This window comes from Acinonyx jubatus, chromosome D4, assembly GCF_027475565.1.
Source record: "Acinonyx jubatus isolate Ajub_Pintada_27869175 chromosome D4, VMU_Ajub_asm_v1.0, whole genome shotgun sequence".
In the NCBI taxonomy this organism is placed as follows: Eukaryota; Metazoa; Chordata; class Mammalia; order Carnivora; family Felidae; genus Acinonyx; species Acinonyx jubatus.
In genome coordinates, this window is record NC_069391.1 from 75,235,742 (window position 1) to 75,248,306 (window position 12,565).

Consider the following 12,565-nt stretch of genomic DNA (forward strand, 5'->3'; position numbering starts at 1 on the left):
GTATTCAAAAGAAGCCTGAGGATAATGTGGCATGATCAAGAACAAAGGAAACACGTCAAACTGCACCAACGCACAGCACAAGCCTTTTTTTCCGGCTCACATAAGGTAACAATACAATTTTTCTTTGTATTCAGGGTTATTTCGAACCTCATTTAGTCGTTAACTGTGTATCATAAACACAGATTTTTCTTGGAAAACTATTTCCAGGCTACACGAGGACGCGTCCAACTCATTCTGTCAGGGCTTTCGGATTAACAGGGAAGACGAAAAACACAGAATCAACAACGTTACTCATTTGCATAGGCTACACTCCATAATTACACAGCAGAGGGATAAGAAATGATTCCATTGATGATGATGGCTATCTTACAGCTATTTTTAATCTCTAAGACTTGAAAAGGGAACTAACAGGGCTTCAAATAAATCTTGAAGAGATGATTTTAAATCATCAAAAATGGTGGAGGCATATCCTGTGTGTTTAATACACATGGTCTCTTAAAAATAGATTTTTAAGACGAGGTCGGCAAACTGCACTCTGGTGGCCAGTCTGAGCTAAGAACGGTTTTATGTTTTTAAGTGATGGAAGGAAAAAAAAAAATCAAAAGAAGAATAAAATTTCATGATACATGAAAATTCCCTTGAATTTCAGTGTCCATAAATAAAGTTTAATTGGAACATAGCCCACCCATTTGTTCCATGTGGCCGAGTTGATTGTCGTGCAAAGCCTAAAGTATTTACTATCTGGCCCTTTCCAGAGAAAGTTTGCCAACCTTTGTTTTAAGAGCATATTCCCCTAAAGCAACACTGAGGCCTTCAGTACAATGAAGACTTCTTCACAGAGATTTCCCGTATCCGTGATTCGTTACATTAAAAGACAAGAAAAATGCATGGATTTCGTAAAGGTAATAGAGTTGCCGTATCATAAAATAATATACATGCTTTTACTATATTTAGGTTCCTTTTTATTTTATGCCAGTCTAGCATAGTTATTAAGAATATGCCTTTTGGGGCGCCTGGGTGGCGCAGTCGGTTAAGCATCCGACTTCAGCCAGGTCACGATCTCGCGGTCCGTGAGTTCGAGCCCCCCGCGTCAGGCTCTGGGCTGATGGCTCAGAGCCTGGAGCCTGTTTCCGATTCTGTGTCTCCCTCTCTCTCTGCCCCTCCCCCGTTCATGCTCTGTCTCTCTCTGTCTCAAAAATAAATAAAACGTTGAAAAAAAATTTTTTTTTTAAATAAAAAAAAAGAATATGCCTTTTAGGGTCATTCTTTTTCCAGGAATCTTGCTTAGCTTTCTGTGACCTTGGGCCAGTTACATAACCTCTCAGGAAGTCTGAGGTTCCCTATAAAAACAGAACAATAATGGTACCAACCTCATGAAGTCATGGTATTAAGTGGGTTGATTTTTTTTCTGAAAGGCATTATTTAGCTCAGTACCTAGCGCATAGTAGGTGTGCAATAAATTTTTTTCTGAGTAGCATTATCATCCGAAAACATCATTTTCTTGCGATCCCCTCCTAACATTGCCTGTAATTTCTGCTTTGACAAGGAAATCCGCAAAACCCGGCCTATGTAATTTCACCCAGTAAGAGCCCTTCCCTCTGGATTGCTATTTGTAGAAAACTGTGCCTCGTGCACAAATCCAAGCATGTACGGGACAGGAGAGTGGACCAAGGGAAGCCTAGGACGTCTAAAAACAGATCCCAGAGGTAGAGAGCTTTGGAAGGCTGGTGGGCAACTGGGTTGTTACGCTGGTGAGCAGGACGTTGGGATTTTTCCATGTTAGAATCCATTCCAACTCTTTCTTTGGGGAGGAACAGGGTGATAAGTGGCATGAGGTGGTGAGCCCTCTTTAGCTGGCCCTTACAGAGCCAACCTCTGCCTACAGATAGCTCACAGGGGAGAAAAATCCCCGAAGACAAACAAGAATCTCTTTCCTCTCCCTGTCCCCCCAAAATCATTTACAGAAATATCAGAATTCCAGAAGGCAGCAAATATCCCCGCAATATCGCTGAGAAACAGAATTCCTATAGGCCCACCGCTTTTTTTTTTCAATCCCATGAAACAGTTTGTACAAATCTCACTTTTTTTTTTTCACTTCTGTATTTTGACATATTATTTTGAGGAAAATCCCTCTGAATTTTATCCTTGTTCCCCAGTTACGGTCGATTGAATGTAGTCACCCCAAAGAAGAACCAATCATTCAGCATTTCTTACTAGCTCTAGCTGGACTCAGGGTTAAGAGGACACAAACACCCACACATCAGCCTGGTGTGTGGGACTAAAACCCCAAAACTGTAATGCCTGGGACAGGATGGGGCGGGTCGAAGGCGGGGGAGGGCTCTGTCTACTGGAAGGAGTAACTCTCATCGTCGTATTCCAGCTCATCCTCATCATCATCCAGCAGCCCATACTTAAATTTCCGGTAGATGGTGCCATCTTGGCCCATGTAGACAATGTCATCATCCTCCTCCTCATCATAGTCCTGGTCCCTGTACTCAATGACCTGATCTTCTTCAAAGCTGGTGCTTTCAAGATGGCTGCTCTTATAGGAAACATATGACTTGCCAGGGTCGGCCAGCTTCTCATAGCCGGCTTTTGCTACTGGCTGGGCTCGGCCCCGTGATTTCTTCCAGACAATCACCGCCGCCCCGAGCAGAAGCACCAGCATAATGGAGGAGGTGATGAACAGGGCTGTCTTGGTCCGCTCGCCTGCAGGCCCAATTTCACTTGCTTGAAGGATACACTCGTCTGTGGGAAGAAGACCTCAAAGGAAGAGGAGAGAGGAGAGAGGGGAAGGAGGGGAGAGGAGAAATGGAATAAGGAAAATTAGTTTCTGAGGTAAAAAGCTTTGCTCTTTGAAATCTAAAATGGCAGAATCGCTGTCTCTGATTTTCCTAGAGGGCATACCACTCTACAGAATTGCACTGTGTCCCCCCTGAGGGTCCGAGTCTGCGTCTGATGATACCAACAAACCTTTCGAGGATGAAGGTCAGTGTGAGAACGAGAGTCCCCTCATCCTCATACCTCATGTGTCAGTCACTAAGTATTCAACCTTAACAATTGAGTTTTCTAGTTCCCTCTTACGGAAAAGATTTCATCTTGGGCCATGCTTCAGTTACTGCTAAATGCTCCATTTTTTGTTTCAACTCTGACTTTCTCTAAGACTGATTCCTCTCCCCAGCTACCCTTCAACTTGGTCCAATGTTCAAAGGTAGAAAAGATTACTTATAAAACCACTGACTTTTTTTTTTTTTTTTTTTAATACGCCCAGTGTGGGGCTTGAACTCACAATCCTGAGATGAAGAGTCACTTGCTCTACTGACTAAGCCAGCCAGGCGCCCCTTTCCCTATTCCTTAACCTGCCAAATGGGAACGTGAAAGAGAGTGTGAGAACCAGGGACAAAACTAGCAGGCTCTGTTGGATGTACGAGTTGACGTAACACTGTGAGTTTTCCATAAATGGTTTTTGAAACACGTGGGTCTGCCCCCAGGGTTCTTTTATGAGATTCTAGATACATTATATACAGTAGCTTAATGGATGCAATTCTGCCCCTAGTTATTTTGGGGGCAACGATTTTTGCTTATTACATACTAGCCAATTAGGTCGGATTCACCACCACTATGTATCTCCCCTCTCTTTGTGCTAGTGATAAACAAATTTCCGATTTTATTCAAATTTTCATCCTCATGGGAGTTTTGCCCATCAAGCAGAGTGTCCTCTTCTGAAACAATAGCACTATCACAGTTGTTTTCTTCATTAACAATATCAGCACAGAATTTTTCTCTGGAGGAAATATTAAAGCACCAGAGGGATGGGTAAACTGTCTATGTGTGGTGTTTGGAGGTAAATACTGCCCAAAGCAGGAGAATCAATAAAAGATGTTTCAAGATCGTTTCAATTACTAGGGCGCCATATGCAATCATGTCTTCTCGCTGTTCTCTAGGCTTAGGTCTGCAGAGTTAGGGTCAGCCTCTGTGATCTGGTTTCGTGGAAGGAGCAGAGAGTCTCAGGAAGAAATGAGCAGATAATCAAGAGTATATAGACTGTTCAGGTTTGTCCCTTGTGGATCTTCAGGTGTCACAGGAGGCCCAAGAAAGCTGACTAAATAGTTCTCAGTTGGAATAGGCTTGGAGAAACTCTGCACCCAACATGTACACACTTCTGGTTTCATTTAAAGCCATCGATATAATGAGGGTTACTATTCTTAGCTGACATAGCAGTTATGGGTCTGGGATTTACTTCACTTATACATGGACAGGCTCACATAAATATGATGTCTCTTTGTCAGACAGTGATACATCTGAACCCCAAGGAAATGATCTGCTTCTGGACTAGAGAATATATTTTAAGAATATATATCATATATATTTGTGTGTATGTGTGTGTGTGTGTGTGTGTGTGTGTGTGTGTGTTTAGGGATTACTCCATTTGGGATCTAAGTTTGTGGTCAGTGAAGACCAAGTATCCATATGGATGGGGTTGGGGGTAGAAGCCAGTTGGGGGCCTGGGAATTGGTAAAAGGGGTTTTGTTTCTTTTTAGCCTTTGATGAAAGTTCATGTCTAAAATGCCTTAAGTCTCTAAGGGGAGCCCTAGATGTTGGCTAACTTCCATAGAATGATTAAAAATAATATTGCCATTAGCTTCTTTGAGAGTTGATTCCTTTCCTTTTCCCTGGGAGGGAAGAATAAGAAAGAAGAGGAAAAAAAAATTTATAAAGATGAGGTTCTAGAAAAAAAAAAAGAAAGAAAGGAAAAAAAAAAGAAGAGGTGAGATTCTAGACTGACTTGAACTCTCATCTCAGAGGCAGCATAGCAGTGGAAAGAAGGCAGGCTTTGCAGGGTCACCTGGGTGACTCAGTCCGTCGAACGTCTGGTTCTTGATTTTGGCTCAGGTCACGATCTCATGGTTCGTGAGACTGAACCCTGCATCGGGCTCTGCTCTGACAGCTTGGAGCCTGGAGCCTGCTTGGGATTCTCTCCCCCTCTCTCAGCCCCTCTCCTGCATGTGCTCTGTTTCCCCAAATAAATAAACTCAAAAAAAAATTTTTTTTTAAAGAACGCAGGCTTTGCAGTCCAAGGAATCTATATTCTAATTCCAGACGAACCCTTAACATTGCTATGGACTTGAGCATGCTGATCAAACCGTTTGAGCCTTGGTCTCCTTCCTCATCTGCAAAAGGGGATTGATAAATCTAGGCAGAGGGGCGCCTGGCTGGTTCAGTGGGTGGAGCATGTGACTCTTGATCTCAGGGTTGTGAGTTTGAGCTCCACGTTGGGTGTAGAGATTACTTAAAAAAAAAACAAAAACCTGTTTATATGAGTTGATGGACAGAAAGTTCTAGGTACACTAAGCACACAGCAGGCACTCAATAAAAGGGAGCTCTGTTGATTCTCCGGAACTTTCCGTCCTCCTCTCCCCTCTGTTCCCATCTGCTTCTGGTGGACAGGCCCTTCCTCTGCAGGCTGCTCTTCCTCTCCCCTCACCTGTGGTGTCCCGGCAGTCACAGCACTCCTGGGCATCGGAGGGGTCAGAAGTATTGCAGCAGTGTAGACAACGACTGTCATCCATAAGCAGCACCAGGTCGGCGGGGCACACAGTGCAGTTCTTGGTGCCGGGTCCCTTGCATTCCACGCAGCTTTCGTGGCATTTTTCACAGTTAAACTTCTCCCCCTGTTAAGAACAATTGGGAGATTCTTTCTGAGTGTGGAGGCATTGACAAGCTACTGGAGTTTCCAGGTGGGAGTTCTATCTTGCCTCCATTGACGGAGGGAGGCACGTGGGGGACAGGAGCCAGATAGCTTTGCTCTGGGTCCATTTTAGCTGTTCAGGGTGGAAGGCAGAACTGATTGCACGTGGAGGAAATCGCTGCTGGGTCTTTCCATCTGAGATCTGCTGGCCACAACAGTGGGAGAACAGGCTTCTAGAACAGCTCAAGTTGCACACTGGTGGCTCATGTGCTGTACCTGGTCAAGGACACGTTTTGTCTGGCTCATCCAAATTGACCTTCACAGTTAAAAAATTTTTTTCCAGTTCCTTGCCCACGTTCAAAATGAAGATATTCCACTTGTAAGTCAGTTCCTAATTTCTCTTTAAGAACTAGACTGTCAGGGGCACCTGGGTGGCCCAGTCGGTTGAACGTCCCCCTCTTGATTTTGGCGCAGGTTGCGATCTCAAGGTCATGATCTCACGGTGGTGAGATTGAGCCCCGCACTGGGCCCTGCACTGGCTGTGCGGACCCTGCTTAAGATGCTGTCTCTCCTTCTCGCTCTGCCCCTTTTCTGCTCACACACACGCATGCACACACATGCTCTCTCTCTCTCAAAAAAAGAGGCACTAGACGGTCAACAAGGTCATCACAACCACGTGGCAACATCACAGACAGCTGAGGGGCAGTGGCTCCCTTTTTGGGCTCTCCTAGTTGATACGACCCCAGCGCTTGCTCTGATGTCCCCAAGCAGGTGACACGTCAAATTCCACTTTTCATCAAGCTTGCGCTGGGGTTTCCTTTGCCCCAACACCCTTCGCTCACACACATTCAGCTACTTGGCCTCCATGGTTACTAGATTCTTTTGGCCCTGCCCCCCCGAATATTATTTGTGACTCTTTAGCTGAAATAGTTAAATCTCCATGAGAAGAATCAAGAGATAAGGAGAAAGTGGCTTCCCTCCTGACAGGTTGCTTCTTTGCTGCTGCTGAAAATGTAGATGAGGGAAGATATCTTTATATTTTCCTTGTGTGCTGTGGGAAAGAAGGAATGGAAATTGCCTTTGTTGAGCACTTTGGCCATTTCTGGTGCTGATAAGGCGCTTTCTCAGCTGTTACTATCTTATCAAATCACGGATTAGCTGTCCGAAGTCCTGGCGTCAGTCCCAGCTTTGTTATTTACTATTTATGTGATCTTTAGAAAATTATTCAGTCTCTTGGAGCCCCAGTTTCTTCAAAGTTTAAGGATTAAAAGAGAGCTCATATGTGAATATGTCGAGTCATGTTAATTTCACCATGGGGGAGATTTACCTAATTTCATTTGTTTTTAAGTTTATTCATTTATTTTGAGAGAGAGAGAGCATGCACACAAGCAGGGAGGTGCAGAGAGAGAGAGAATCCCAAGCAGGCTCCACACCATCAGCACAGAGCCCGACTCGGGGGCTCGATCTCCCAAACCATGAGATCATGACTTGAGCTGAAACCCAGAGTGGGACTCTGACTGAGACAGCCAGGTGCCCCGAGATTTACTTAATTTGTAACGTTTGGAAACATAAGAAGTTAGGGAACTCAGAATATCCATGATTTCTAAGCAAGGAAATGAAATCTCTCTCTCTCTTTTTTAAAAATTATTTTTTTTGAGATAGAGAGAGGAAGAAACAGAGAGACATGGAGACACAGAATCCAAAGCAGCCTCCAGGCTCTGAGCTGTCAGCACAGAACCTGACTCAAGGCTCGAACTCGGGAATGGTGAGATCATGACCTGGGCCGAAGTCGGACACTGAACTGACTGAGCCACCTGGGTGCCCTGAAATCTCTCTCTCTCACTACGCTGTGGCGGGGTGGAGGAAATGAAAAGCAGCAGTTTTGTAGCTGTGACATTATTCAGGCATTTCAGGTTAGACAGCAGAGGGGTAGGAGAGAAGATACTTATTTCTGATATAAGGGGACCTGAAACTTCCAAGGTCACAAGCAATGAACGTCGAGTTAAATCTGAGGTCCTCATTACCTAACTTCCCCCTTATTTATCTCAGGTCATCTCAGTCCCTTTGATTGAAATTAAGGCTGCAGGTAGGTAGCACCATTATTCCATGATGCATTGGTAGAAGATTTAAAAAGTAGAGCGAGTGTAGGAATTTTAGGACTTTTTGACTTTGCCCAGAATACACGCGGAAACTGGCTCCCATGCCTCTGCAGAAATGGCTAGGGCAATGGGGCTCAGTCAGTTAAGCGGCCGACGTCAGCTCAGGTCATGATCTCGCGGTTCTTGAGTTTGAGCCCCGTGTCGGGCCGTGTGCTGACAGCTCGGAGCCTGGAGCCTGCTTCGGATTCTTTGTCTCCCTGTCTCTCTGCCCCTTCCCTGCTCGCACTTGGTCTGTCTCTCTCTCTCTCTCAAAATCAATAAACGTTAAAAAAAAAAAAAAAAAGAAGAAGAGGGGCGCCTGGGTGGCGCAGTCGGTTAAGCGTCCGACTTCAGCCAGGTCACGATCTCGCGGTCCGTGAGTTCGAGCCCCGCATCGGGCTCCGGGCTGATGGCTCAGAGCCTGGAGCCTGTTTCCGATTCTGTGTCTCCCTCTCTCTCTGCCCCTCCCCCGTTCATGCTCTGTCTCTCTCTGCCCCAAAAATAAATAAACGTTGAAAAAAAAAATTTATATAAAAAAAAAAAAAAGAAGAAAGAAATGGCCAGGGCACATCATGCCCAGCTCCCAGTACCTCTTTCACTCTGTATTCTCCCACCAGACAGTCTGAGGTGCAGATTCCTCCCGCTAGGTGGTAACTCCACACACAAGATAAACAGTTCAACGGTCCTTTTCCTGAAAGAAAAAAAAAATGATTCTAAGTTGTGAGGCTGATCTTCGATATCTACCTCTGTGTTGGATTCAACACACTTCCGAGCAAGGAATACGTCAAGCGAATTGAAGTAGAAGGGGGAGTTGATGGAAGAGATGGGGGAGAAAAGAGTGTGCAGGTCACCAAGGAAAAACCTAGAAATTACCCAATTAGTCCAGTCAGTGTAAAAACTCGCGTTTGGACGTTGGGGATTTGGAAGTGATAGCTGTTTTATGACCACAAAAGGAAGGATTTTCAGAGAATAAGAAATCGTGTAGAAAGGCTATAAAGCTTTTATTTGTCCTTCTGCTTATTTAACTAGGATAGAGGAGGAGAGTGATACCAGAGGACTTGGAGGTCCCAATACTCAGTTGGTGAGGAAATCGTTATGAGGCAGTTTCTAACTAAAAACCACCAGACTTCGAATTTAAATGCCAGGGCTGGGGTGGCCGGTGGCTCAGGTCATGATCTCACGGTTCGTGGGTTCGAGACCCGCATGGGTCTCTGTGCTGACGGCTCAGAGCCTGGAGCCTGCTTCGGATTCTGTCTCCCTCTCTCTCTGCTTCTCCCCGCCTCTCGAAAATAAATAAACATTAAAAAAAAAATTTTTTTTTTTTTAAAAGGCCAGGGCTAAAAGAATATCATTTTGTCCAGCTCTTAATTAGTTGGTGGTGCTAGATTCCGTTGAAATTCTCATGAAAGCTAAAAACTGTCTTTTCAAAAATTGGATGTGCTATTTATTTAATATTTTTTAAGTAAATGAAAACTAAGGCCCAGGGAATGTCAAGACATTCGTTCGAGGTCACATAGGTAATGGTCAAGTCGAGATTCGAATTCAGGTTTGTTGACCCACAATTCAGTGCTCTTTCAGTCATACTGTCTGCCTTAACACCTTATGACCCATCAAGTAGAGGAGGTCTGAATCTACAGGGTTTTTTTTTGGGGGGGGGGGGGTGGCGGGTAATACTCCGCTCTCCTAATTCAGAGACCTCAAGAATGACTGACCCAAGCATCACCTTTTATGCAGATCTTGAGGGATAACTTCTGGAAAGGGTTTGGAGACAAGAGACCCGAATTCTCATTCAGTCCATTAGGAAGGTCCTGGTGTTTTTGCCGAGAATTTCAAAACGAGCAGGGAGGTAGATGGGGGGAGGGGGGCTGGACTATCTATGCCTGTAATTGTGAGTCGGAACTTGATATAAGTCTTCCCATCAGAAGAACACGGTGAAGAGTGGTTAGTTGCATTTGAGGCAGACCCACAAGTCCTACGCTCTGCAGACACCGTGGAGGTAAGTCAGCTCTTCGTGTCTGATCTGTGAGCTCAGTCATCTATGACGTTTCTACGGAAAAAAAGAATTCTAAGCTCTGAACAACAGATTAGAGAACCAACCGTTATTACCCAATTGCTTCTCAGGTCGGGGGCTGCCTGTAGTGATATAAATTCAAAGCCATTTAATAATTTTAAGTTTTAAATTGAAGTAGAGTTGACATAAAATATTAGTTTCGGGGGCACAACAGTGATTCAACAAATATGTACGTTACGCAGTGCTCAGCACATTAAGTATCGTTACCATCTGTCATCGTGCACAGTGATCACAATATTATTGACTCTATTCCCTATGCTGTACTTTTCATTCCTGTGACTTACTTATTTTACAACTGGACGTTTGTACCTCCTAATTCCCGATTTCGCCCATCCTCCCACCTCCCTGACCTCTGGCGGCCACCCGTTTGTTCTCTGTATTTGTAAGTCGACTGGTTTGTGTGTTTATTTTGCTTTAGATGCCACGTACAGTGAAATCATATGCTGGTTGTCTTCCCCTGTCTGACTTCTTTCACTCAGCATAGTACCCTCAAGGTCCGTCCGTGTTGCCATGAATGGCAAGGTTTCATTCGTTTTTACGGAGGAGTCACATTCCATTGTATAGACACATCGCCTCTTTATTCGTCTCTTGATGGACATGGCTGCTTTCATATTTTGGCTACTGTAAAGGATGCTGCGATAAACATAGAATGCATGTATCTTTTCACTTTAGCATTTTCCTTTTCTTTGAATAAATACCGGGAAGTGGAATTACCGGATCATAGGGTATTTCTGTTTTTAATTTTTTGATGAATCTCCCTGCTGTTTTCCATAGTGGATGCCCCAGTTTGCATTTCTACCAATGGCGAACAAGGGCTCTATTTTTTCCACAGCCTCACCAACATCTGTCCTTCTTGTCTCTTTGACACCAGTCGTTCTGACCCGTCTAAGGGTAGATAGCTCATTGTGGTTTTGATCTGTATTTCCCTGATGCATAATAATGTTGAATATCTTTTCATGTGACTGTAGGCCATCTGTATGTCTTTAGAAAAATGTATTCAAGTCCTCTGCCCATTTTGTCATCAGATTTTTTGTTGTTGTTAAGTTGTAGGAGTTCTTTATGTATTTGGTGTTTTAACCCCTTATCAGATGTATCATTTGCAAATATCTTCTTCCATTCAGTAGGTTGTCTTTTTGTTTTGTTGATAGTTTCCTTTGCTGTGCAAAAGCCTTTTAGTGCAATGTAGTTTCACTTACTTACTTTTGCCTGTGTTCCCCTTGCCTGGGAAGACAGATTCAGAAAAATATTGTTAATAAATTTTACTAATAAATATTATGATGTTTAAGAGTTTACTGCCTAGGTTTTCTTTGAAGAGTTTTATGGTTTCAGGTCTTTTATTTTTTTTTAAGATTTTTTATGTTTATTTATTTTTGAGAGAGAGAGAGAGAGAGAGTGAATGGGGCAGAGAGTGGGAGACACAGAATCTGAAGCACTCTCCAGGCTCTGAGCTGTCAGCGCAAAGCCCGATGCGGGGCTCGAACGCACAAACTGTTGAGTTCAGGACCTGAGCCGAAGTCGGACACTTAACCGACTGAGCCACCCAGGCACCCCAGGGGTTTCAGGTCTTACATTTAAGTCTTTAATCCATCTTGAGTTTGTTTGTTTGTTTATGTCTTTATTTATTTCATTTTGAATTTATTTTTGTGTATGGTGTAAGAAAGTGGTCCAGATTCATTCTTTGGCATGTGGCTGTCTGGTTTTCCCAGCACCATTGATTGAAGAGACTGTCTTTTCCCCATTGTAGATTCTTGCCTCCTTTGTTATAGATTAATTGACCATGTAAATGTGCGTTTATTTCTGGGGCCTATATCTTGTTCCAGTGATCTCTGTGTCTATTTTTGTGCTAGTACCATACTGTTTTGATTACCATAGATTTGTGGTCAAGTTTGAAATCTGAGGAAGCCATCCTATTTTTACTTACCCAGAGCTTCATACAGAATTTCCCACATGTTCTGGAACAGAACTGTGGTCTCTCATGAGAGAATAAATCTTCTCCTTCTCTCCTTCCTTCCTCTTCCCGACCTACATTTTTCCAAAACACAGCTGAGATGTCTTACTTCAATTTTTAGAATACAAAATACTCTCTTTAAAAATTTTGTTTTGTTTTTAATGAAGAGAAATCGAGGGTAGGAAGAATCAAAAAAAGGCAGTAAAAAGATGAGGTCACAACGGTTGTGCCTTAAGGTTGTTTACATTTTCCAGAACACCAGCAGCAATTTGGCTGAAGGTGATATCCTGGAGTTAAGTCTCCTACATTGATTTATTGCAAAATCTGTGCGCCCTGGGTACAGAGAGTCTTTTGCCGAAGGCAGTTTGTTAATTTCCAGGAAGTTTTCTATTGTTTCCAAGTTTAACAACCTACTTTTATCATTGCTTCTAAGGATCGGCAGGAACTGTGGGACCTGTAAAGATTGTTTCGGTTTTTCCTTAGAATTCACAAGTCGCTATTGGTTTTCCCTTGGACGGACCCCGCAGGATGAACGAACTCAGCAATGCAGAGCAACCCCTGGGGTTGTCCATGGTGTCATTCCATAAAGGAAGAGGAAGCTGGAAAGAGTTAGGAGGTTTTGGCTACCAGCCTGGATTTGTGTTCCAAACGATTTTGTGAGGAGGATAAATACAAAGTTAAATGTGTAAACGTAAGGAATGAGCTAATTCTGGAGGGAC

The 12,565-nt window shown here is 43.7% G+C and overlaps 1 protein-coding gene across 7 annotated transcripts in view; it reads right to left on the reverse strand.

The window, feature by feature from the left end:
* Positions 1-2,013: 2,013 nt before the first annotated feature.
* Positions 2,014-12,565, reverse strand: part of PCSK5 (proprotein convertase subtilisin/kexin type 5) — a 452,241-nt gene continuing 441,689 nt past the window's right edge. For 6 of the 7 annotated variants that reach the window (XM_027041020.2, XM_027041019.2, XM_053205259.1 and 3 more), the window contains 3 exons: positions 8,418-8,518; positions 5,486-5,672; positions 2,014-2,748 (listed from right to left, as the gene is read on the reverse strand). In XM_027041020.2, coding sequence (XP_026896821.1) covers positions 2,345-2,748; positions 5,486-5,672; positions 8,418-8,518 — 692 coding nt within the window. In that variant the 3' untranslated portion in view covers positions 2,014-2,344. Of the gene's footprint in view, positions 2,749-5,485; positions 5,673-8,417; positions 8,519-10,948; positions 11,120-12,565 lie in introns of those variants that run through there. The other variant, XM_053205258.1, reaches the window with a different exon arrangement.